Raw genomic sequence first — 27,633 nt, 5'->3', positions numbered from 1 at the left:
TAGTAACCGTGAATATTTAGTGTCAGTGTGGACATGAAAATATTTTAAAATTAGATTCTGTTGTGTGAAACCCGGTCAATAAAAAAAGATAAAATCGGTATTTCAGTGAGCTAACGAGCACGTTAGACGTTATAACAATTCAACACACATAATGTCTTTGATTCAAAGTCCATTATTGCTTATTTTTCAGTCGTATACATGCATTAAAATCAAAAAGAAGAAGAAGAAGAAGAAGAAGAAGAAGAAGAAGAAAAACAAAACCTTTGCTCCCTTAATGATGTCACAAAATGCACGTATTCAAAATATGGCGCCATACATTCTAGCACCACGGACAGCGACTTTTCATGACATTCTATACTCGTCTTGAATAAAAATAAGATACCTGGTACTACACCCTGTGTTGCACTTTGAGTCACCATGGCAGCCACTGTACCATATATAAAGAGTAAAATATAAATATGTCAACGAGATTAAAAAAGCCTATTAGTACAGTGACAAGTACCAACACCAATCACCCACTGTGGGACAAGAATTGTTTACTTAAGTGACTAAAGGTAGTCTTGACGCCTCCTAGTTTTGGACGCACTAATTTAAGTTTAAAAATCGCTCGTAAAAGAATGAAAGGGTTAAACGCTATTCGACAGATTATGTCACTCATTTTAAGCAAAATACTCCAAAGTTCTGTCAAGCAAACTCAAAAAGAAGAAGTCAGTCTTAGTGTTTTGGTTCTTACGATTGTTCACTTGAAGCTGTATAATTTGTATATATGTAAGAACTGTTAACAGGAAATGACATAATAATTTTATGATCGCACTGTGAGGTTTTACAAGACTTAAGTTCAAATTACATACCTTCTCTTTGTTAGGTAAAGTCTGGGTTCTTGTAAAAGTGTCTCCTCCGTTAATACTGATCAGTTCTCCATCTACAGGCGGAAACGGGGCGGGGAAAACCACTACGTCACTCTTGAGCGTGTCTGAGCTGAAACACACGTCATACTGCTGAGTAGCTTTAGAGTAAGACCAGCTCCCGTCAGGGTGGGTGGTGATCATGGGGGCGCTGTACCTGCTGAAAGTGCCGTCTGTCCTGTGGCATCTGACTGCTATTAAAGTGATGAGGCTGAGCAGAAAGATGACGGACACCGACACAATGGCGATCAGCAGGTACAGGTTCAAATCCGAAAAGCTGTCCTCCTTTACAGGCACATGTCTGAACTGAGTCTGGATTTCAGCCGTGCTTTCAACCACCACCACATCAACAGACACAGTAGCTGACAGGGAGGATTCTCCGTTATCAGAAACCAAGACCACCAAAGGGTGAGTTTTGATGTCATTGTCACTCAATCTCCTCTTAGTCCTGATCTCCCCGGTGCTGGTTCCGATCCTGAACAGGTTGTTTCCTTTGGGCTCAGACAGGTGATAAGAGAGCAGCGCATTGTATCCAGAGTCTGCGTCTACAGCCCTGATCTTTGCCACAAAGTATCCCGCTTCAGCAGAATAGGGGATGCTCTCACTGTTAACGGAGCCATGCTCAGAATATGGTGCCAAAATCGTGGGACTGTTGTCATTTTCATCCAGGATTAAAACGTTTACAGTCACGTTGCTGCTGAGCGGAGGAACACCAGAGTCTGTGGCCTGAACTTTAAACTGGAACGTTTTTAACTCCTCATAGTTAAAAGACTGCAGGCTGATTATATCTCCAGTCTCTGAATTTATATTCAAAACAGATGAAACTGGAATGTTTTTAAGAGAGCTATCTAACAGCGTGTAAGTCACCTTTGCATTAACATCTAGATCAGCATCGAAGGCATTTACTGTATAAATTACTGAGCCTGTTGGACTGTTTTCTTTGACATACACATTAATAACAGTCTCCATAAATTTGGGTGCGTTATCATTAACATCAGAAACATGAACAGTAATGACTTTGTTACTGGACAGAGGTGGAGCTCCTTCATCTGTGGCTGTAATGGTGACATTATAAACAGAAGTGGTTTCTCTGTCCAGCGGTCCATCTACAACTAAAGAATAATCATTTTTGTAGTTGGACTTGAGATTAAACGGAACAGATCCAACTACCTTACAGCTAGTTACACCATTCTTCCCTCCATCTTTATCACTTACTGTAATAAAAGCAACAATAGTCCCCAGTTCAGCGTCTTCTTTTACCGGCGTTATCAGTGACGTCACTGATATTTGTGGGGGATTATCATTCATATCAATTATCTCTATCAGTAATTTAGCATGTGCACTACGAGGAACGGGACCCTGGTCCGTTGCTTGTACTCTGACTTCATAAGCAGGCGTCTCCTCATAATCCAACCCACCCTTCACTGTGATTTCTCCTGTTTCTGAATTGAGATCAAAAATATTTGATGGATCAATATTCCCTCGTTTGATCAAGGAATATAAGATTTTACTGTTCATGCCTTCATCTAAATCTGTGGCATTTAACTTGATAACAAGTGTTCCGGGAGAGGCATTTTCTTTGACACGCACTTTATAAAGCAGTTTGCTAAACGCGGGAATATTATCATTTACGTCGATTACATTCACATGTATCTGCATTGATCCCGTTCTTGGAGGTTTTCCTCCATCTACAGCGGTCAGTATTAGATTGATTACTGACTGTTTTTCTCGGTCCAAAGCTTTTTGCAGCACCAGCTCAGCAGACACACCGTGCTCTCCGCCGCTCTGCACATCAAGTGAGAAATGCTCATTTTGACTGAGCTTGTAGGTCTTCACTGAGTTGCTTCCTATGTCTCCGTCCACGGCCACAGGGAGAAGATATCGCTCTCCCGTTAAGGATGATTCATAAATATTTAAGTAATACCTGCTTTCGAGAAATGCAGGTGAATTGTCGTTTATATCTAATATATTAACCTCTATGCGATGTGCAGTCATTGGATTGCTTAGAAAAGCTTGTAATTTTAAGGAGCATTTTATAGTCAGTGGACAGAGCTCCTCTCGGTCTATCCGCTCCTCAACTAAGAGATTCCCACTCCGTAAGTTAACGTTAAGATATGTCTTACTGTAACTTGAAACCAAGCGTAGATCCCTGTTTTCTAGTTCCTGTACATTGATGTTTAAATCCTTTGCGAGATTCCCCACCACTGTGCCTTTGTTCACCTCCTCGGAAATCGAGTAGGCTAACTGCGAAGCAGCCCATTGCCAAAGACAAAGAAAGAGAACAATGCGAATCCAGACGTGTTCATCCTTTGGTCGAATATACATTGTTGATCCACAAAAAGAAGTGAACACAAGTGAACATTAATCCTCATTCGAGAAATGTACACCCGAAGCGATAAGTGATATAAGCAGCTCCTACTCTCATGGACACAGCACCTTCCGCGTGTGTGCAATGGCCGATGAGGATTTCATTTTTTTCCCGTGCAGGGAGGAGTTTTAACTACATGAATACATTCATCTATGGTCTCCTGCGACATCATGTGGACAAAGACTACTAACAGCATTCTAGATAGCCGAATACCTTAAACAATAGTGAATGTTTCGTTTTTGTTTGGAAATAAAACCGTGGTGTATTTAGAATGTAAGGGGAAAATCTTGTTAGTGGAAAAGCTCGATTATTTCAGCGAGTTAACAAGCATGTACGCAGTTAAAGTAATTCGTTATTTACACTAACAAAGATTACAATTCTGATTTTAAATCCAGACAGTCTTTAAACCTAATATCTCTCTCTCTCTCTTTATGTATATATATATATGTATATATATATATATATATATATATATATATATATATATATATATATATATATATATATATATATATATATATATATATATATATGTGATAACTAAAAGCGTGTTATTTAATAATCATACACAATCACTCGTATTAATCTTGGTGCACAACGTCTAGCACCACGGACAGTGAGTTTTCACCACATAAAATTTCACGTCTTTCACATCACTAGAAAACGACAGCAGCTGTCACATATTTGAGTTTGTGGTTTTGGTCAACATGGCGAACCGTGTTGATTACATAAAAATGACTGACAATTATTCTAAGAAAGGAGGTGATAGCACGGCATCAAGGGCCACAAAATATCAGCTATTTTTCTTATGAACTGTGAAGACTAATAAATGAATTAATAACTAAATCTCAAAATATCATTAACCATTGAAGTTTTGCGCCCAGAAATCCACTTAAAATATTTTTTGGCTAAATGTTGAAAGTACTGAAAGCTAAATCAAAGCTTAATTGCTCTCATGTTCAAAATAATGTATCAACGCCAAACAGTCTTGTGAAGATGGATTAATGGATTAATGCTGGTGTTTTGGTGCCTACCTTCTCTTTGTTAGGTAAAGTCTGAGTCCTGGTAAAAGTGTCTCCTCCGTTAATACTGATCAGTTCTCCGTCTACAGGTGGAAACGGGGCGGGGAAAACCACTACGTCACTCTTGAGCGTGTCTGAGCTGAAACACACGTCATACTGCTGAGTAGCTTTAGAGTAAGACCAGCTCCCGTCAGGGTGGGTGGTGATCATGGGGGCGCTGTACCTGCTGAAAGTGCCGTCTGTCCTGTGGCATCTGACTGCTATTAAAGTGATGAGGCTGAGCAGAAAGATGACGGACACCGACACAATGGCGATCAGCAGATACAGGTTCAAATCCGAGAAGCTGTCCTCCCTTACAGGCACATGTCTGAACTGAGTCTGGATTTCAGCCGTGCTTTCAACCACCACCACATCAATAGACACAGTAGCTGACAGGGAGGGTTCTCCGTTATCAGAGACCAAGACCACCAAGGGGTGAGTTTTGAGGTCATTGTCACTCAATCTCCTCTTAGTCCTGATCTCCCCGGTGCTGGTTCCGATCCTGAACAGGTTGTTTCCTTTGGGCTCAGACAGGTGATAAGAAAGCAGCGCATTGTATCCAGAGTCTGCGTCTACAGCCCTGATCTTTGCCACAAAGTATCCCGCTTCAGCAGAATAGGGGATGTTCTCACTATTAACGGCGCCGTGCTCAGAATATGGAGCAAGAATTGTTGGATTATTATCATTTTCATCCAGGATTAAAACGTTTACAGTCACGTTGCTGCTGAGCGGAGGAAGACCAGAGTCTGTGGCCTGAACTTTAACCTGGAACGTTTTTAACTCCTCATAGTTAAAAGACTGCAGGCTGATTATATCTCCTGTCTCCGAATGTATATTTAAAACAGATGAAACTGGAATGTTTTTAAGAGAACTATCTAACAGTGTGTAAGTCACCTTTGCATTAACATCTAGATCAGCATCGAAGGCATTTACTGTATAAATTACTGAGCCCGTTGGACTGTTTTCCTTCACATACACATTAATAACAGGTTGCGTAAATCGAGGTGCATTATCATTATCATCAGAAACACGAACAGTAATTACTATTTTACTGGACAGAGGTGGATTTCCTTCATCTGTAGCTGTAATGGTGACATTATAAGCAGAAGTGGTTTCTCTGTCCAGCGGTCCATCTACAACTAAAGAATAATCATTTTTGTAGTTGGACTTGAGTTTAAACGGAACAGATCCAACTACCTTACAGCTGGTTACACCATTTTTCCCTCCATCTTTATCACTTACTGTAATCAAAGCAACGATAGTCCCCAGTTCAGCGTCTTCTTTTACCGGTGTCATTAGTGACGTCACTGATATCAGTGGGGGATTATCATTCATATCAACGATCTCTATCAGTAATTTAGCATGCGCACTACGAGGAGAGATGCCGTGATCTTTTACTTGTACTCTGACTTCATAAGCATGCGTCCCTTCATAATCCAATCCACCTTTCACTGTGATTTCTCCTGTTTCTGAATTGAGATCAAACATATCTGATGGATCACTGCTGCCCCTTTTGATGAAAGAATACAGTAGTTTACTGTTCATGCCCTCGTCTAAATCTGTGGCATTTAACTTAACCACAAGGGTTCCGGGTGTAGAATTTTCTGTCACTCTCACTTTATATAGAGATTTGCTAAACACCGGTGCATTATCATTGGAATCTATTATGTTTACTGTTATTTGAAGTGTGCCTGATTTGGCAGGTTTTCCTCCATCTACAGCGGTCAGAATGAGATTAACTACCGACTGTTTTTCTCGATCTAAAGCTTTCTGCAGCACTAATTCAGTAGAAATTGCATGTTCATCACCGCTCTGTACATCAAGTGAGAAATGTTCATTTTGATTCAGCCTGTAGGCCTTCACCGAGTTACTGCCTAAATCTGCATCTTCAGCTATAGGCAGTAGGTATCGTTCTCCTGCTGAGACTGTTTCAGATATATTTAACGAAAATGACTTTTCAATGAATTCTGGTGAATTATCATTTATATCTAACACGGTCACTTCGATGCGATGCACATTCACTGGATTGCTTAAAACAGCCTGTATTCTTAGGGAACACTGCACCGTGCTCAGACAAAGCTCCTCTCTGTCAATTCTGTCGTTAACAAAGAGGCTTCCGGTTCTTAAATTCACGTCAAAATATTTCTTACTGTAACTCGAAATAATACGCAGATCCCTGGTTTCCAGCTCTTGTACATTGAGGTTTAAGTCCTTTGCGACATTCCCTACCACAGTGCCTTTGTTCGTCTCCTCGGAAATGGAGTAAGATAATTGTGAAGCAGACCAGTGACAGAGACAAAGAAGTATAACCATATGAATCCATGCACAATCTCGGTTTCCCATAGTGGAACAGTCAACGCATAAATCTGTAAATCCAGATGATCCTATATCCCGTAAATATCCGCTATAAACACCATTATCCAGCAGCAGCAGCCCTTCTCGCCACAGTACAGTCCCAGTGTGTCTTTAAACTGGTGTCCAATGACGGCCTCAGTATTCTCGTACAGGGTGGAGTTATAGATATACAATTGTTTCTACGGTCTCCAACGACACCGTGTGGCAAATGTGAGAAGATTTAAGAGAAATACGAGCAACATTAAGCCCCCATGATTTGTTGCATTACAAATATTTTACAATAAATTTGCAGTCTTGGAGTTTTTGTCTTGGTCAGTTGTCAGTTTTTATATATAATACTTAAATATTTGCGCATATCCGTCTTTAGACATAAATCCGAAACTCTGAAGAGCCGTTAAAGGCTAGAATATTTCCTCAGTGGTGCAGTGTATTTAGAAGAAGGTGAATTCACAGCAAATTAAAATGAAATAAAACAGAAGTGATACAATAATAATAATAATAATAATAATAATAATAATAATAATAATAATAAAAAGTAAACACCTCTTCGCCAAAATATGACCTTGTGCTTTTAACTAATTTTAATAAATAATAATAAAAAAAGAAGGTTCTGAGTATACTGGCACTGAGAGTTCAATCGTAACGTTGCATCTTTGTTTCAGCACCACGGATAGCGCTGTAGCCACCAGCATGAGCAATGATTTGTTAAGCAGACAGGAATCTAAAAAAAACAAGGGAAAAAAATGGGCAAGATCGCTTTGTTCTCGAGGTGTGGTAGATAAGAAGGTTAATCGTGAGTGCTGATATTACAATAAGCGCTGATATTAACGGCTTTGACAACCGGGGCATTCCTACTTTTTTGTTGCTTTAATTTGAGAGTCTGATGACTTGTTGAAATACAGTGAATATAAAATCTAAATTGTGAACAGAAAGCACTCAAATAAAAACTCAAAAGCACATACCTTCTCTTTGTTAGGTAAAGTCTGAGTCCTGGTAAAAGTGTCTCCTCCGTTAATACTGATCAGTTCTCCGTCTACAGGTGGAAACGGGGCGGGGAAAACTACTACGTCACTCTTGAGTGTGTCTGAGCTGAAACACACGTCATACTGCTGAGTAGCTTTAGAGTAAGACCAGCTCCCGTCAGGGTGGGTGGTGATCATGGGGGCGCTGTACCTGCTGAAAGTGCCGTCTGTCCTGTGGCATCTGACTGCTATTAAAGTGATGAGGCTGAGCAGAAAGATGACGGACACCGACACAATGGCGATCAGCAGGTACAGGTTCAAATCAGAGAAGCTGTCCTCCTTTACAGGCACATGTCTGAACTGAGTCTGGATTTCAGCCGTGCTTTCAACCACCACCACATCAATAGACACAGTAGCTGACAGGGAGGGTTCTCCGTTATCAGAGACCAAGACCACCAAGGGGTGAGTTTTGAGATCATTGTCACTTATTCTCCTCTTAGTCCTGATCTCCCCGGTGCTGGTTCCGATCCTGAACAGGTTGTTTCCTTTGGGCTCAGACAGGTGATAAGAAAGCAGCGCATTGTATCCAGAGTCTGCGTCTACAGCCCTGATCTTTGCCACAAAGTATCCCGCTTCAGCAGAATAGGGGATGCTTTCACTGTTAACGGAGCCGTGCTGAGAATATGGCGCGAGAATCGTGGGACTGTTGTCATTTTCATCCAGGATTAAAACGTTGACAGTGACGTTGCTGCTGAGCGGAGGAACACCAGAGTCTGTGGCCTGAACTTTAAACTGGAACATTTTCAGCTCCTCGTAATTAAAAGACTGAAGACTGATTATGTCTCCAGTCTCTGAGTTTATGTTTAAAACAGTTGAAATCGAAAATTCTTTCGGATAGTTATCTATTAACGAATAAGTTAATTTAGCATTTTCATTTGTGTCAGCGTCACATGCTGTCACTTTTGTGATTATGTCTCCCACTTTACTGTTCTCTTTTACGTAAATATTCATATAGCCATCTGGAAAACTCGGTGCATTATCATTAACATCAGAAATGTGCACAGTGATTACAGCACTGCTTGAAAGAGGCGGACTGCCTTCATCGGTAGCGATTATAGTTACACTGTATTGTGATAGAGTCTCCCTGTCAAGCTGACCGTTAACTATCAGTGAGTAATAGTTTTTGTAATTTGACTTTAATTTAAATTGGATGGAATCTTTCAATTTACAAGTGGTGAGGCCATTTTGCCCCCCGTCTTTATCCGTTACAGTCACAAGTGCAACTACTGTTCCAATTTCAGCATTTTCCTTTACTGGGCTCATAAGTGAAGTTACTGAAATCTGTGGTGCATTGTCATTGACATCAACAATCTCTAACAGCACTTTAGAATAACCGCTACGAGGGGAAGCGCCTTGGTCGCTAGCGCGCACTCGTAATTCATATGCAGTGTTTTCCTCGTAATCCAGATTACCCTTCACAATGATTTCACCGCTCTCAGGAATAACAATGAACTTTTCAGGGGAATCTACATTTCCTCTTTTCATTAAAGAATACCTGACGTCTGAGTTTGAACCCTCGTCCAAGTCTGTTGCATTTAATTTGAGTATTGTTGTACCTATAGGCACACTTTCACTGACGATTACTTTATGAAGCGGCTTGCTAAATGAAGGCGTGTTATCGTTAACGTCTATGACATTCACAAAAATTTGCATGGTGCCAGATCTCACAGGCTTTCCCCCATCAACGGCGGTCAATGTTAGTTTAATAACGGATTGTTTCTCTCGATCTAAAGCTTTTTGCAGCACTAACTCAGCAGACAAATGGTCTCCTCCGCTACTGACATCTATGGAGAAATGCTCGTTTGGACTTAATTTGTAGGATTTCACTGAATTGCTGCCAGTGTCTGCATCCTGAGCTGCCGGGAGCGGATACCTCTCTCCCGTTGAAGACGATTCGGAGATATTAAACACATGGATTTGTTCAAGGAATGTCGGAGCGTTATCGTTGACGTCCACAATGCTGACTTCAATGCGATAAATATTTATGGGATGGTTTAACAGTCCCTCTATATTTAAAGAACACTTTGGTAAATTAGGACAAAGCTCTTCTCGGTCTATTCTTTCGCCAACGAACAAAGCTCCTGTCCGTAAATTAGCCTCAAAATATGCCTTACTGTATCCCGATACAATCCGAAATCCTCGTTCCTCCAGTTGTTGTGTATTAATGTTCAAATCCTTCGCGATATTCCCCACTACCGTGCCTTTGTCCACCTCCTCAGAAACGGAGTAGGAAATCTGAGCTACACAGCAGCCGGATAAACAAAGAGTAATGGCGAACATCCATTCCGCCTCTCTGTGGTGTCGGAGACTCATTCTGTTTTGTAGATATTATTCCAGGGAAATAAACGCACTTCATTCACTAATGCAGACAAATATCCGAAAGACTACCAAGCTGTCTACACGCAGATACCATCGTTCAAGACGAGGCGATTTACTAACCCGGACAGAAACGCAGAGGCTGTTTCTTATTTCACCAACAGTGAAGGTGGAGCTTTAACTCATAATTTACATCAGTGAGTTTGTGGTCTAGGGCGACATCTAGTGTTCCCTTTATCGAGAACAGTTTAATATTTAGAGATTGTTTGTTTTCCAAAACACACCAGAAATGGATCACTAATATCAGATGTCATAATATATTACCGTTTTGTGTTGCAGAAAACGTCGTGCACACTAAAAGAAGCCAGGTAATTTGGAACTACGCAATCAGAGAAGAGTTTTGTTAAGTAGTAAAGAAAAAATTACACATTCAGTTAAAACATTTCAAGTTATATAACCAACGATTTTGCCTTTCCAGGTGAACATATTAGGTACTGTAAATTATATGGTACAAATTATGGACCAGCTGATCATTTATGGGCATGTAACTTCAAAATTTTATTTATACAAGCTTATGGTGTTGAGACTCACAGATAAGCTATTTCAGGACATGAAGCTAAACACGAAAGACTCGCAGACAAAGCGAAATCAGCACCGCGGAGAGCTCCTTTCCAATTATGCAGCTTCAGACCATATAATTACTAGTTATTTACTGTATTACACCAGCACTTTTCATATAGTCGATTGATTAAGAAAATACTTCAGTGAGGGAAGTCATATTTGCAGGATTACCCTAATAAAAAACGTATGTAATCTACTTTTCGGTATGAATGTACGAATTTTGCTTTAAACCATGTACACTGACATTACAGTATTATGCTATGTGCGGGTATCAAAATACAGACAGGGGTTTTATCCCTTGAACTGGAATTAGTGGTTGAAAGCATCTTACCTTTTCTTTGGTAGGTAAAGTCTGAGTCCTGGTAAAAGTGTCTCCTCCGTTAATACTGATCAGTTCTCCGTCTACAGGTGGAAACGGGGCGGGGAAAACCACTACGTCACTCTTGAGTGTGTCTGAGCTGAAACACACGTCATACTGCTGAGTAGCTTTAGAGTAAGACCAGCTCCCATCAGGGTGGGTGGTGATCATGGGGGCGCTGTACCTGCTGAAAGTGCCGTCTGTCCTGTGGCATCTGACTGCTATTAAAGTGATGAGGCTGAGCAGAAAGATGACGGACACCGACACAATGGCGATCAGCAGATACAGGTTCAAATCCGAGAAGCTGTCCTCCTTTACAGGCACATGTCTGAACTGAGTCTGGATTTCAGCCGTGCTTTCAACCACCACCACATCAATCGACACAGTAGCTGACAGGGAGGGTTCTCCGTTATCAGAGACCAAGACCACCAAGGGGTGAGTTTTGAGGTCATTGTCACTCATTCTCCTCTTAGTCCTGATCTCCCCGGTGCTGGTTCCGATCCTGAACAAGTTGTTTCCTTTGGGCTCAGACAGGTGATAAGAAAGCAGCGCATTGTATCCAGAGTCTGCGTCTACAGCCCTGATCTTTGCCACAAAGTATCCCGCTTCAGCAGAATAGGGGATGCTCTCACTGTTAACGGAGCCGTGCTCAGAGTAAGGAGCGAGAATTGTTGGATTATTATCATTTTCATCCAGGATTAAAACGTTGACAGTGACGTTGCTGCTGAGCGGAGGAACACCAGAGTCTGTGGCCTGAACTTTAAACTGAAAACTTTTTATCTCCTCATAGTTAAAAGACTGCAGACTGACTATGTCTCCAGTCTCTGCGTTAATGTTTACCATTGTAGACACCGGCACTGATTTACTGTTACTCTCTAAAAATGAATATCTCACTTGACTATTCCGGTCAGTGTCCGCATCATGTGCAGTTACCCTTTTAATAATCTCCCCAACTTTACTGTTTTCTTTGACGTAGACATTAACAACCGATTCTGAGAAATTAGGCGAATTGTCGTTTATATCAGAAACGCGAATAGTAATCACAGTTGTGTTCATTAAGGGCGGACTCCCTTCATCGGTCGCTGAAACTGTAACATTGTATTGGGAGGTAATTTCTCTGTCAAGGGCCCCGTCAACGACTAAAGAATAATAGTTTTTGTAGTTGGTTTCTAGTTTAAAGGGAACATCATTTTTTATTTTACATTTAATTTCACCATTCTTACCTCCATCGCGGTCGAGTACGGAAACAAGTGCTATGGCAGTACCTACACCTGCGTCCTCCTTTACGCTGCTGAGGAGTGACGTCACTGTTATCGCCGGAGCGTTGTCATTAACGTCTATTACTTCAACCAGCACCTTACAGTGAGCAGACATCGGTGGCTGGGCCTTATCATTAGCTTCTGCGCGGATCTCAAACGCTGTATATTCCTCATAATCAACATTAGCTTTGACTGTGATCACCCCCATTACAGGATCAATGTGAAAAATCTCTAATATACGATCCTGCCCTTTACTTCTCAAAGAATACATTATCTCACCGTTTGTTCCCTGATCTGCGTCTGTTGCATTTAGCGTAATCACATTTGTCCCGATTGGTGTATTCTCGAATAAACGAGTTTTGTACAAGGGGTTACTAAACACTGGTGGGTTATCGTTTATATCTAAAACATGTATAATAACTAGTGACGTGCCAGATCTGGATGGAGTCCCTCCATCTGCAGCAATCACTGTGAGATTTATCACAGGCTGCTTCTCTCTGTCCAGCATTTTCTGTAAGACTAGTTCGGCATAGACGCTTTCTCCGCCTTTGATTGTAGCGAGAGAAAAATATTCATTCGGCGTCAGCTTAAAAGCGTTAACCATATTCTTCCCCACATCTGCATCAATAGGCTCAGACAAAGCGAATTTCATCCCAGGCAGAGTATTCTCTGCTATGTCTATAATCTGAGACCTTTCCGTGAATAACGGGTCGTTGTCGTTGACATCTAGAATATTTATTTCTACGCGATAGAGCTTTAAGGGATTGTTTATCACAGCTTCTACATTGACTGTGCATTTTAGGGTCTTCGCACAGAGCTCCTCTCTGTCTACTCTCTCATTAACATAGAGAGCACCGGTTTTTAGATTTACCTCGAAATATTTTCTTTGAGAGCCGCTGATAATCTGAAACATGCGAGATTCCAATTCCTGAAGGCTGAGATTTAAATCCTTAGCGATATTTCCCACAGAAGTCCCCACATCTACTTCCTCAAACACGGAATATGAGAGCTGCACAGATTGCGCTTCCCAACAACACTCCAGCAGCACAAGCACCAGATATGAAACAATAGACATCCTCATTGGTACATGCATAAATCCACAACGTAATTGAAACGCAGATCCCAACAAGGTCACCTTTTCACAATTTCTATAGTTACTAAAAATACACTTTCAGATATGCGCTAAATTATAGTGTACACGTACATGTACAAAATAATATATACACCCTCGGTCTTTTCGCACCGTCCTTGCCGTTTTTGTCAAAAAGCCCGGAGAGCCACATCCTCTTGTACAACTGGGAGGAGCACGAAACTACAATACAGAAATCTCAGTGTCACAGTCTGCGGCGCCACCACGTGGACATCTGCCACAACTGTCACAATATCTCTTTCATAAATAGTCAACGGATGTTTGTGAGCGATTCTTAGTATTCACCTTCTTTTTTACTGTTGGTAAAATGCATCTGAAATGTTACTAAATTAATTTAATACTATATGTAAATTAAATTCATAAGTTGATTGATTTCGTCTGATAATGAACAGAAGAAAAAACACATATACACACCACCGAATCCACACTCTTTATGTGAAAAATAAAACAGAAAATATAAAATGTTCTCCAAACTGTACTTGATATACTGGTTAATTTCTGTAATGAAATAACACAACTGGAAATGTTAAATACCGCTTTAACATTTTTTTATGCTACGGTTGACCTAAAAGCTTCACAAAAGAAAGTTTACCCTTACCTTCTCTTTGTTAGGTAAAGTCTGAGTCTTGGTAAAAGTGTCACCTCCGTTAATACTGATCAGTTCTGCATCTACAGGCGGAAACGGGGCGGGGAAGACCACTACGTCACTCTTGAGCGTGTCTGAGCTGAAACACACGTCATACTGCTGAGTAGCTTTCGAGTAAGACCAGCTCCCATCAGGGTGGGTGGTGATCATGGGGGCGCTGTACCTGCTGAAAGTGCCGTCTGTCCTGTGGCATCTGACTGCTATTAAAGTGATGAGGCTGAGCAGAAAGATGACGGACACCGACACAATGGCGATCAGCAGATACAGGTTCAAATCCGAGAAGCTGTCCTCCTTTACAGGAACATGTCTGAACTGAGTCTGGATTTCAGCCGTGCTTTCAACCACCACCACATCAATCGACACAGTAGCTGACAGGGAGGGTTCTCCGTTATCAGAGACTAAGACCACCAAGGGGTGAGTTTTGATGTCATTGTCACTCATTCTCCTCTTAGTCCTGATCTCCCCGGTGCTGGTTCCGATCCTGAACAGGTTGTTTCCTTTGAGCTCAGACAGGTGATAAGAGAGCAGCGCATTGTATCCAGAGTCTGCGTCTACAGCCCTGATCTTTGCCACAAAGTATCCCGCTTCAGCAGAATAGGGGATATTCTCACTGTTAACGGAGCCATGCTCAGAGTAAGGAGCGAGAATTGTTGGATTATTATCATTTTCATCCAGGATTAAAATGTTGACAGTGACGTTGCTGCTAAGCGGAGGAACACCAGAGTCTGTGGCCTGAACTTTAAAGTGGAAAGTTTTTAACTCCTCGTAGTTAAAAGACTGCAGGCTGACTATATCTCCTGTCTCTGAATTAACAGTTACCATTGAAGCCATTTGCGTGGTCTTGGAAGAGCTGCTAATTAAATGATACATTGATTTTGCGTTTTCATTTAAATCCAGATCTGTTGTTGTCAGTTTATGAATAGTAGTTCCAATTGGACTATTCTCTTTCACATACAGAGTAATTGGAGAGTTCGGGAATTTAGGAGGGTTATCATTTACATCAGAAACGTGGATAGTGATAACAGTTGTGCTGGACAGAGAGGGCGTCCCTTCATCTGTAGCTACAATATTTAAATCATATCTGGAAACAGTCTCTCTGTCAAGAAGCCCGTCCACTAGCAATGAATAATAGTTTTTATAGTTGGATTTTAATTTAAATGGCACAGAAGCTGTTATCTTACAGTTTGTGAGGCCATTTTTACCCCTGTCTTGATCAGTGATAGTCACCATAGCAACAGCTGTGCCTATTTCAGCGTCCTCTTTCACTGAACTCATGATTGAAGACACTGAGATTTCTGGAGCATTGTCATTAACGTCAATGACTTCAACTAAAACTTTGCCATGTGCACTGCGAGGAGGAGTTCCTCTGTCTCGGGCTTGAACGCGGATCTCAAATGCTTGGTTTTCCTCATAATCAATATTTCCTCGCACAGTAATTTCCCCAGTATTATTATTCAGGGAAAATTTGTCATCAGGGTTTAAACGTCCTCTTTCTGTAAATGTGTAGACAACCTGACCATTAATACCATCATCTAAATCACTCGCAGTGAGTGTTAGTAACGGTGTGCCAATATTTGCATTTTCAATTACTTGGACTTTGTAGAGAGATTTACTGAACACGGGTGAATTATCGTTCACATCCAGAACATTAACGTGTATTTGCAAAGTCCCCGTTTTGGGAGATTTTCCTCCGTCTATCGCAGTCAGAGTGAGCTCAATAACAGCTTGTTTTTCTCGATCTAAGGCTTTCTGCAGCACCAACTCAGCAGACACACTCTGGTCGCCAGTACTCTGTATATCTAAAGAGAAATAATCATTCGCGTTCAATTTATAAGTCTTCACTGAGTTAACGCCAACATCTGGGTCATGCGCTATCGGCAACGGATGCCTTTCTCCGATATATGAGGACTCAGACATATCAATTGTAGATATATCTTCTTGAAAAGACGGGGCATTGTCATTAATATCATTGATTACAACTTCAATTCGATGAAGACTGCGAGGGTTACTCAATATGGCCTCGATATTTAAAGAGCACTTTACCGTATTAGGACATAGCTCCTCCCGATCTATTCTCTCGCTAACGAAAAGTACTCCAGATTCAAGATTGATATCAAAATACGAGGATTTATACCCAGATGTAATCTGAAGACCCGCTGACGGAAGCTGCTGCACACTAAGATTTAAATCCTTCGCTAGATTTCCCACTGCAGCGCCTTTGTCCACCTCCTCAAAAATGGAATAGGATATCTGAGCCACGGACCATTCACAGAGACAAAGAAGGCTGAACAACAGACTCCAAATATTATCCCATTGTCTTCGAGCAGCCATCGCTGTTTATACACAAGGATGAAATCCTGATTTATACTTCCTGGAAAGAAACGCCAAATATGAAAAATATCCCTTCATGTATCCACTCTCGCCAAGGATCCTCACTCATTAGGGCCTTGATCGTCTGTGCGCTTCTTTCACAAAGCAATGCCAGATGGTGACGTTTCATCTTTTCGTCATTAAATGAGGAGGAGTTTCTAAACGCCAACGACTATATTTTTTTGCATGGTCTCTAGCGGCATCTTGTGACACTTCTGTATTCGGTTACATGACCCGAAATATAAGATGTTTTTTTTTAATATAAGGTATAACAGAATTAAAATCCATGCAGAATAACCCACAAGTTACGGTTTTTTGGATGACATATACAGTTTAATAAATTCGTTTGCATTATTAATGATCTTTTTTTTTTTATTATTATTCATCTATATTTTTGTACACCCCCCAATATTCAGCACAACGGACAGCACCAGACTATAACGACACAAAACAGAAGAAAGCTGCTGCCAGCACCATGGACAGCGGTTCAGTGCACTTTCAATGCATGCGGTTCAACTGCTAAACATAATTAGTACCCAATTTACCAAAATACAGCTATTAAACCATATTCCACTAATCTCTATGTGGCCGTAAACCAATAAAAATCTTAGGATGCCCTTTAAAAGTTGTAAACGTTCTTAAGAACATTTTTACCGACTTACTCTGACACGTTTTTGATATTTATACGGTGTCCTTGAGAGGCCAAACGGACTGCAACTTAAGAAAACAGGAAAACGGCAACGGAAATAGGAAAAAAACAAAAAACAAAACAGAAATAGGAAAAACGACAACGGAAATAAGAAAAAAGAAAACGCAAATAGGAAAAACGAAAACACAAATAGGAAAAAACAGATTTCCAAAAGCACAAGGGAAGTATTTCTGGGGAGACAATAACCCGACGGACCAGTTGCAGGAACCAAAATATGCTAAGAATTGCGCTGGGAGAGACTTAAAAGAAGTGGAGGATCTATCGGTTTTGTGAGGAAAGAAAAGATAAGAGGTAAGTGTGTTAGCCTAACTATTAGCCTAAAAATCCGTCATCAGTATTATAGGAATCATGATAAAACACACCTAGCTTGTTTTGGGTTCCTCCAACTGGTCCGTCGGGTTCTTGTCTCCCCAGAAACACTTCCCTTGTGCTTTTGGAAATCTGTTTTTTCCTGTTTCCGTTGTCATTTTTCTTATTTCCGTTGTGTTTGTGTGCTTTTGCAGTGTTTTTCTTTTTGCTGGTGTTTTCTTAAGTTGCAGTCCGTTTGGCCTCTCAGGGCCACCGTATATTTAACAGATATTTAACACATCTATTAATTCATTATCCGACATTCAGTGATATACAGAAATCTCACTTATTCAGAGCAGCATTTCCTTACCTTCTCTTTGTTAGGTAAAGTCTGAGTCCTGGTAAAAGTGTCTCCTCCGTTAATACTGATCAGTTCTCCATCTACTGGTGGAAACGGGGCAGGGAAAACTACTACGTCACTCTTGAGTGTGTCTGAGCTGAAACACACGTCATACTGCTGAGTAGCTTTAGAATAAGACCAGCTCCCGTCAGGGTGGGTGGTGATCATGGGTGCGCTGTATCTGCTGAAAGTGCCATCTGTCCTGTGGCATCTGACTGCTATTAAAGTGATGAGGCTGAGCAGAAAGATGACGGACACCGACACAATGGCGATCAGCAGGTACAGGTTCAAATCAGAGAAGCTGTCCTCCCTTACAGGCACATGTCTGAACTGAGTCTGAATTTCAGCTGTGCTTTCAACCACCACCACATCAATTGACACAGTAGCTGACAGGGAGGGTTCTCCGTTATCAGAAACCAAGACCACCAAGGGATGAGTTTTAAGGTCATTGTCACTCATTCTCCTCCTAGTCCTGATCTCCCCGGTGCTGGTCCCGATCCTAAACAGGTTGTTTCCTTTGGGCTCAGACAGGTGATAAGAAAGCAGCGCATTGTATCCAGAGTCTGCGTCTACAGCCCTGATCTTTGCCACAAAGTATCCCGCTTCAGCAGAATAGGGGATGCTCTCACTGTTAATGGAGCCATGCTCAGAGTAAGGGGTGAGAATTGTTGGATTATTGTCATTTTCATCCAGAATTAAAACGTTGACAGTGACATTGCTGCTGAGCGGAGGAACACCAGAGTCTGTGGCCTGAACTTTAAATTGAAACATTTTCAACTCCTCGTAGTTAAAAGACTGCAGGCTGATTATGTCTCCAGTTTCTGAGTTAATGTTTACCATTGTGGGGAGAGGAAGTGATTTACTATTACTATCTAATAGTGAATAGCTCACCTGACCGTTGTTGCTAATGTCAACATCGACTGCAGTCACCCTTTTTATAACTGTTCCTACCTTGCTGTTTTCTTTCACAAAAACATTTATTAAAGACTGTGAAAAACGTGGCGCATTGTCGTTAATATCAGAAAGGTAAACAGTGATAACACTAGTGTTAGAAAGTGGAGGGCTCCCTTCATCCGTAGCTGAAATTGTGACATTGTACTGAGGGGTCTCCTCTCTGTCTAGATGTCCGTCAACAACTAAAGAGTAATAATTTTTGTAATTTGTCTCCAGTTTGAACGGAACTTTATTTAAGATTACACATTCAACTTCACCGTTGTTACCACTATCTGTATCTAGAACTGAAACAAGTGCAATAGCAGTGCCTATTTCAGCGTCCTCGTTCACTGCATTGAGAAGTGACGTCACTTTGATTTCAGGAGCGTTGTCATTTAAGTCTATTACTTCAACCAGCACCTTACTATGGGCTGCCATGGGGGGCTGGCCTTTGTCTCTAGCTTCTGCTCGGATCTCGAAAGCTTTTCTTTCTTCATAGTCGATTTTGGCTTTGACTGAAATAACCCCTGTCTCAGGGTCAATTTGGAAAATATCCAAAATATGATCCTGATCCTTACTTCGTAAGGAGTACACTATTTCACCATTTGTTCCTTCATCAGCGTCAGTCGCATTTAAGGTGAAGATCGTAGTGCCAATCGGGCTATTTTCGAGTGTTTTAATTTTGTAAAGAGTGCTACTGAACACTGGTGCGTTATCATTACTGTCTAACACACTTACTTCAATTTCTGATGTCCCCGTGTTTGGTGGAGACCCTCCGTCTATTGCAGTTAACACAAGTTGTATACTTGCTTGTTTCTCACGATCCAGGGCTTTCTGCAGCACTAACTCTGGAGATATACTCTTTCCTCTTTTATGTGTGGCAAGACTGAAATATTCATTAGTACTCAGCTTATATGCACTAACACTGTTTTTACCCACGTCAGCGTCGCTTGCCTCCGATAGCGCAAATCTAAACCCAGGCAGTGTGTTCTCTGCGATTTCCAGTATTTGAGATTTCGTGTTAAAGGATGGAGAGTGGTCGTTCACATCTCTAATTTCTATCTGCACGCGGTAAAGCTTTAACGGATTGTTTATCACAGCCTCTACGGTAATCGTGCATTTGGGCTCATCTGTACAAACCTCCTCTCGATCTATCCTCTCACTGACATACAGAAATCCGGTCTTTAGATTTATCTCAAAGTATTTCTTTTTAGATGCAACAATCTGAAACAAACGGGAGACCAACTCCTGCACGTTAAGGTTTAGATCCTTGGCGATATTTCCGACATTAGTCCCCGGATTCACCTCCTCTGAGACGGAATAGGAGAGCTGTGCAGCCGTCGCTTCCCAATAATAAGCCAAGAGCACAATCAAAAGAAATGGGACAATAGCGCTTCTTCTCGTCGTTAAATGCATACTTCCGCCGGAATACAGCAAATAATATATCCACAAATCCGTTCCCAGTGGTGGATGGTAGGATATGACAAAAATCAAGGCGACTGTGATATTTTTAAAGAGAAATGCTCCATTATGCCGCTCCTTCCCTTCCCTCGTCCCTTTGTGATGAAAACCACAGCTATTCCGCTTTTACCCTGGGAGGAGCGTCCACCTTTCTGTGCCACGGTCTACAGCGTCGCTACGTGGTGATATGAAGAAACTACACACATTGGTAAGAACTAAATTATTCCTGTTCACTCAGACACGCCCACAATCACACAATTCCAAAATACTGTGAGTTATTTAAAATATTTTTATAGGTACGTTAATAAAAAATTGTCGCATTTCTTTGTTGAATCATCCAAACAATATATATTCAGTAAGGTCACTATTCTCATTCAGGTGAAACACCGCAAGTTTTACATTTCAAATCACCAAGCAGTAGCCTATTGCATGTGCTAAAGTTTGCACTCCATTTTCAAAGTAAGACAGATAATCAGGTTTCAAATCTCAAATTATTAATTGTATTCATCTGAAATGACAAAGCAAGAAATCCATTTTTTCATTACACTTAGTCGTTTACAATTAGACTTACAGACTTATAGTAAGTAAACTTAAAAACTGCCTTCATTTAAACAAAACGCCACCAAAAAACCCCAAACAAAACAAAAAAGACACTGTTACGTGGATTGGTTGTCAAGAAAAAGACAATAACTCCCTACAGCTACGGATATGTCATGGGGCAAGTTTTGTAAACTTTTTAGTACCATAGACAGCGAAATATGCAGACGAAAGAAAGGACACCGCAAAAGTCTAAACTACAGCCACAGCGACTTTTTTATCTTAACTTAAACCAGCCTACTACAAAGAGAATATTTTGTAGTACAGTGTGTAAAGTTTTATTTCACTGTTAATTATCATAATAATTGGAGGGGAATAATAAACGTAAATTAGTCATCGGCCTTACCTTCTCTTTGTTAGGCAAAGTCTGAGTCCTGGTAAAAGTGTCTCCACCGTTAATACTGATCAGTTCTGCGTCTACGGGTGGAAACGGGGCCGGGAAAACCACTACGTCACTCTTGAGCGTGTCTGAGCTGAAACACACGTCATACTGCTGAGTAGCTTTAGAGTAAGACCAGCTCCCGTCAGGGTGGGTGGTGATCATGGGGGCGCTGTACCTGCTGAAAGTGCCGTCTGTCCTGTGGCATCTGACTGCTATTAAAGTGATGAGGCTGAGCAGAAAGATGATGGATACCGACACAATGGCGATCAGCAGGTACAGGTTCAAATCCGAGAAGCTGTCCTCCTTTACAGGCACATGTCTGAACTGAGTCTGGATTTCAGCCGTGCTTTCAACCACCACCACATCAATAGACACAGTCACTGACAGGGAGGGTTCTCCGTTATCAGAGACCAAGACCACCAAGGGATGAGTTTTGAGGTCATTGTCACTCATTCTCCTCCTAGTCCTGATCTCCCCGGTGCTAGTCCCAATCCTGAACAGGTTGTTTCCTTTGGGCTCAGACAGGTGATAAGAGAGCAGCGCATTGTATCCAGAGTCTGCGTCTACAGCCCTGATCTTTGCCACAAAGTATCCCGCTTCAGCAGAATAGGGGATGCTCTCACTGTTAACGGAGCCGTGCTGAGAGTAAGGAGCGAGAATTGTTGGATTATTATCATTTGCATCCAGAATTAAGACTTTAACAGTGACGTTGCTGCTGAGCGGAGGAACACCAGAGTCTGTGGCCTGAACTTTAAATTGAAACATTTTCAACTCCTCGTAGTTAAAAGGTTGTAGAGTGACTATACCTCCAGTTTCTGAGTTAATGCTGATCATTGTAGAGAGCGGCCCTGCGTTATCACTGACTAAAGAATATCTCACCTGCCCGTTTTCGCCAGCGTCAGCGTCAGTTGCACATACTGTTTTTAAAACAGTCCCGACAGGACTGTTTTCTACCACATATATATTAATTACGGTATCTCCAAACAAAGGTGCGTTATCATTTACATCAGAAACCTGAATAGTAACTACACTGGTGCTAGAGAGAGGGGGACTGCCTTCATCAGTAGCTGTAATAGTGATATTGTAGTGCGACACAAGTTCTCTGTCTAGAACGCCATCAATGACCAAAGAATAATAATTTTTATAATTTGTCTCCAATTTAAAGGGGACCGAATTCAATATCTCGCATTTGACTTCACCGTTTTTGCCCCCGTCTTCGTCGAGAACCGAAACAAGTGCAATAGCAGTGCCACTTTCAGCGTCCTCCTTAACTGTACTGAGCAGTGACGTCACGCTGATGTCGGGGGCATTGTCATTTAGATCCACCACCTCTATGAGTACTTTACATTGTGCTGTTAGCGGAGGTTGGCCTTTGTCCGTAGCCTGCACACGGATTTCAAAAGCAGGGTTTGTTTCAAAGTCAATAGTTCCTTTAACTGTTATTATTCCTGTTTGCATATCAATTTCAAAAATTTCTAATACACGATCCTGATCTTTCGAATTAAGTAAATATACGATGTCTTTGTTTGCACCCTCGTCAGCATCAGTTGCAGTCACTGTTACTACTGTAGTGCCTGATGGTGCATTTTCTTTAATACTTGTTTTATACAACGATTTTTTAAAAGTTGGGATATTATCATTTATATCCAACACATTAATTATGATCTCTGACGTGCCTGATTTAATAGGTGTCCCTCCATCTATAGCCGTCAGTGTGAGTTTAATTACAGCCTGCTTTTCTCGGTCTAACGCTCTCTGAAGAACTATCTCTGCCGAAACACTGTCCCCTTTGTGCACCGCTAAAGAAAAATGTTCATTCTGGTTCAGCTTGTAAGTGTTAACACCATTTTTCCCCACATCGGTGTCGTAAGCCGACAGCACAGGGAACGTAGCTCCCGGTAACACGCTCTCTGCAATGTCTATAGTTTGAGATTTGGCACTGAAAGACGGGGGGTTATCGTTTACGTCAAGAATATTGACTTCAATACGGTAAAGTTTCAGCGGATTGTTTATCACAGCCTCCACGTTTATTGTGCATTTTGTAGCTTTAGCGCAGAGCTCTTCCCTGTCTATTCTCTCGCTCACGTAGAGAAAACCTGTCTTCAAATTTACATCGAAATGCTTCCTTTTTGATCCCGTAACAATCTGAAACATACGTGACTCCAGATCCTGTACATTTAGGTTCAGATCCTTGGCGAGATTTCCAACGGAAGTCCCCAGGTTCACCTCCTCAGACACGGAATATGAGAGCTGAGTGGATACCGCTCCCCAGTTATACTCCAAGACAACAAGCATTAGATATATCCCAAAGGACGCCATTCTTCTCGGCAGATACATAATCCATACAACATAGATCCTTATGTCGATCTGTTTTTCGCCTTTTTGCGGCGAAATGTATTTTGTGAGACTAAAGTAAATGCCAGTGCATTTTTCTCAAGCCTCCCCACTTCGTCCTGCCTCTCATTCTAACAAAGCACAGACAAAATGATCCTTCTATTGTGGGAGGGGCCTTCAACCATCAGCGATCAGCCGGCGGTATTACGGTCTAGACTGTCGCCCCACGGTCATTTTAAGTAACTACAGTTAAGGAATGAATGCAATCAAATCCTGCTGTTGTGTTTGAAATAATAAGACTTGTTCTTAATCGAGTCACTCACACCTTCTTTCTTTATATTGTGAGATCCTAATAGTACAGTATAATGTAATCGCCACATATTTCAGAACCATGGAGAGAGTATCATTATGTTGATACAGGCACTCATTAGACCTTATTTATTTAACCTTATACCAAGGGACACGCTGTTAAAAGACTTTCAGAACCGAGCCTTGGTTATTTCTAAATACATTACAAATGATAACATAAACAGGCTTCATAAGTCAACAAATAGACATAGTTGAAAATGTGATTTTTTTTGTTATGCTTTCAACCTTTTTAACTTCTAGCCACAGCTTTAATCCAGGAAAAAAAATATTACTGTATATTAATTTAATTTAAAAGCGAATGGATAACATGTATATTTACAAACAAAAGTTTATATCAAGGCTGTTTGAAAAACAAAGCAAAACAACACAAAACCTGACTCTAAGTTTTGTTAAATGGAAGTGCTTATTTTAAATCTTGATCATTTTGATTCAGGTACAGTGAGTTTAGTTACTGTTTGATACATTTCACTTTTGTGTGATTTGTTTCAAAATGATTGTTGGCAAAATTGTAATGTCAAAGGCCAGATGTTCTGAAGACTGCAAAAAGAGCCCAGGGGAAATGTCAGCGAACAGTCCCTTACAGACCATTTGAATGACAACAAGCTAAAAGTTATTTGTTTTCTCCAGAAACCCTCAAAATATATTGTATAGCTCATGTCTAAACTTTTACCATAAAGGTTTCTACAGTAACTCTTTTTTTACCCTTTGACATAAAACACAGATACAAAAACTATGAAATATGAATACAATATAAAATTAATAAATGGAAAATTAACTAAACTTTTGAACAAAACATGAAGTAGAAATTTTTATTGTATGTTACAGCTCACCTTAAATTATCTAAGGTTCAGCCTTACCTTTTCTTTGTTAGGTAAAGTCTGAGTCCTGGTAAAAGTGTCTCCTCCGTTAATACTGATCAGTTCTCCATCTACAGGTGGAAACGGGGCGGGGAAAACCACTACGTCACTCTTGAGCGTGTCTGAGCTGAAACACACGTCATACTGCTGAGTAGCTTTAGAGTAAGACCAGCTCCCGTCAGGGTGGGTGGTGATCATGGGGGCGCTGTACCTGCTGAAAGTGCTGTCTGTCCTGTGGCATCTGACTGCTATTAAAGTGATGAGGCTGAGCAGAAAGATGACAGACACCGACACAATGGCAATCAGCAGATACAGGTTCAAATCCGAGAAGCTGCCCTCCTTTACAGGCACATGTCTGAACTGAGTCTGGATTTCAGCCGTGCTTTCAACCACCACCACATCAATAGACACAGTAGCTGACAGGGAGGGTTCTCCGTTATCAGAGACCAAGACCACCAAGGGGTGAGTTTTGAGGTCATTGTCACTCATTCTCCTCCTAGTCCTGATCTCCCCGGTGCTGGTTCCGATCCTGAACAAGTTGTTTCCTTTGGGCTCAGACAGGTGATAAGAAAGCAGCGCATTGTATCCAGAGTCTGCGTCTACAGCCCTGATCTTTGCCACAAAGTATCCCGCTTCAGCAGAATAGGGGATGGTCTCACTGTTTACAGAGCCGTCCTCAGAATATGGCGCGAGAATCGTGGGGCTGTTGTCATTTTCATCCAGGATAAAAATATTGACAATCACGTTGCTGCTGAGCGGAGGAACACCAGAGTCTGTGGCCTGAACTTCAAACTGGAATGTTTTTAACTCCTCATAGTTAAAAGACTGAAGACTGATTATGTCTCCAGTCTCTGAGTTGATGTTTAACAATGTAGATAGTGGCACTGAGTCACTGCTGCTTCTTAAAAAGGAATAGCTCACTTGACTATTTCGATCAATGTCTGCATCAGCTGCTGTCACTGTTTTAATAACTGCTCCTACTGGACTGTTTTCTTTCAGGTAGACGTTGATCACACCTTCTGAAAACTGAGGTTTGTTGTCATTTACATCTGACACATGAACAGTTATAACACTCGTGTTGGAGAGAGGTGGGCTGCCCTCATCAGTAGCAGTGATGCTGATGTTGTACTGAGGTGCAGTCTCTCGGTCAAGAGGACCGTCCACAACTAATGAATATGAATTCTTATAATTTGACTCCAATTTAAAAGGAACGTTATTGGAAATTTTACACGTCACCATCCCATTTTTACCTCCATCTTTATCAAATACTGAAACAAGAGCAATGGCTGTTTCAACTGATGCGTCCTCTTTAACAGTGTTCAACAGTGATGTGACTGAAATTTCCGGTGCGTTGTCATTAACGTCTAATACTTCAACCAGTAGTTTAGCATGTGAACTCATGGGAAAAACTGCGCTGTCAAAGGCTTGCACTCGAAGTTCAAAAGCATTATTTTCTTCAAAATCAATATTCCTTGTACTCGTTACAGTTCCTGTTTGTTTGTCTATAGAAAACAAATCAGTTTTTTTCCCCTGGCCGACTTCACTGAATAGATAAATCACTTTTCCATTTTGTCCTTCATCTAAATCAGTGGCATTCAGTGTAATTATTGATGTGCCTATTTTAACATTTTCATAGACTCTGGCTTTATACAACCTTTGGCTGAAAACCGGAGGATTGTCATTAATATCTAATACATTGATTATTATAGTCATACTTCCGGATTTAGCAGGTGTTCCTCCATCTATGGCAGTCAGTGTGAGCTTAATCACAGACTGTTTTTCTCTGTCTAAAACTGTCTGAAGCACCAACTCAGGAGTTACACCCTCTTCTTTATGTGTAGTCAATGAAAAATGTTCATTTTGACTCAGCTTGTAGGTATTTACGGAATTTTTCCCCACGTCCGCATCGTTAGCTTGATGCAGAGGAAATTTTGCCCCTACTGCCGTGTTCTCAGTTACGTTGATTACCTGCGACGTGCGTTCAAATGAAGGGGAATTATCGTTGACATCTAATATTAACAGTTCAATACGGTACAGTTTCAGAGGGTTATTAATAACAGCTTCTACACTGAGCGAGCATTTGGGCTCATCACCGCAAAGCTCCTCTCGATCTATTCTCTCGTTAACATAGAGGGCTCCAGTTTTTAGATTTACCTCGAAATATTTCCTCTTTGATCCAGCAACGATCTGAAACATGCGGGCCTCCAAATCCTGGACACTAATGCTCAGATCTTTCGCGACATTTCCGACAACAGTCCCCAGATTCACCTCCTCTGAGACGGAGTAAGAGAGCTGCCCAGAAACCTTTTCCCAGTAACAATCCAGCAGCACGAAGATAAGATATATCCACACACAGCTCGATCTGCTCGGTCCAGTCATAATTATGTTCAAGGAGAAAAAGCATAAAAATTGACACGGTTTGTAACGGCATAAATAGAAAACAATCAATAGGTCTATGGCAGAATATCAGCGTTTCTCGTACCGTTCTCTTTCGCCCTCTGAGTCTCTTTGTCTGAATCGCCTGATAAACATAATCGTCATTTGAATCTGGGAGGAGCCCCGAGCCATTTAAAGAGGAAGCTCAAATGGAAAAGTCTGCAATGCCCCCGTGTGGACATTTGCGAGAACTACACACATTATCAAACGTGGTAATACACTTGACCCTCATGAACGAACAGTCCAATATTAACCCCAGTGTAAGACGTTTCCATCATGTTTATGTATGCCATTCTGCTATTCTGTGTTTTTATGAATACTATTTCTGTTGGAAGCTAACTTAGAAGTAAAGGTAAAAAGTGAACCGTTTTATTGCGATTAAGGAGATTTAAAACAAACAAACAAACAAACAAACAACAACAAAAAAAACAAATTA

At 41.1% G+C, this 27,633-nt stretch overlaps 1 protein-coding gene and 3 pseudogenes across 23 annotated transcripts in view; all 4 read right to left on the bottom strand.

The window, feature by feature from the left end:
• Nucleotides 1-27,633, bottom strand: part of LOC102780923 (protocadherin alpha-C2-like) — a 198,014-nt gene that overhangs the window by 49,589 nt on the left and 120,792 nt on the right. Inside the window, exon 1 of one of the 23 annotated variants that reach the window (XM_035909902.2) lies at nucleotides 21,166-23,652. The exons of 18 other annotated variants lie outside the window; for them this stretch is intronic. In XM_035909902.2, coding sequence (XP_035765795.2) covers nucleotides 21,166-23,538 — 2,373 coding nt within the window. In that variant the 5' untranslated portion in view covers nucleotides 23,539-23,652. Of the gene's footprint in view, nucleotides 1-851; nucleotides 3,343-4,307; nucleotides 6,787-10,979; nucleotides 13,522-14,013; nucleotides 16,696-21,165; nucleotides 23,653-27,633 lie in introns of those variants that run through there. 4 more of the 23 variants (XM_087849830.1, XM_087849815.1, XM_087849849.1 and 1 more) reach the window with 4 other exon arrangements.
• LOC148106165 (protocadherin alpha-2 pseudogene) lies at nucleotides 7,604-10,170 on the bottom strand (annotated as a pseudogene).
• LOC102795700 (protocadherin alpha-3 pseudogene) lies at nucleotides 17,775-20,306 on the bottom strand (annotated as a pseudogene).
• LOC148106164 (protocadherin alpha-10 pseudogene) lies at nucleotides 24,741-27,140 on the bottom strand (annotated as a pseudogene).

This window comes from Neolamprologus brichardi, chromosome 2 (assembly GCF_056152115.1).
Source record: "Neolamprologus brichardi isolate AB-2024 chromosome 2, ASM5615211v1, whole genome shotgun sequence".
In the NCBI taxonomy this organism is placed as follows: domain Eukaryota; kingdom Metazoa; phylum Chordata; class Actinopteri; order Cichliformes; family Cichlidae; genus Neolamprologus; species Neolamprologus brichardi.
The sequence above is the reverse complement of the archived record's forward strand: the minus strand, read 5'-3'. Positions and strand labels throughout refer to the sequence as shown.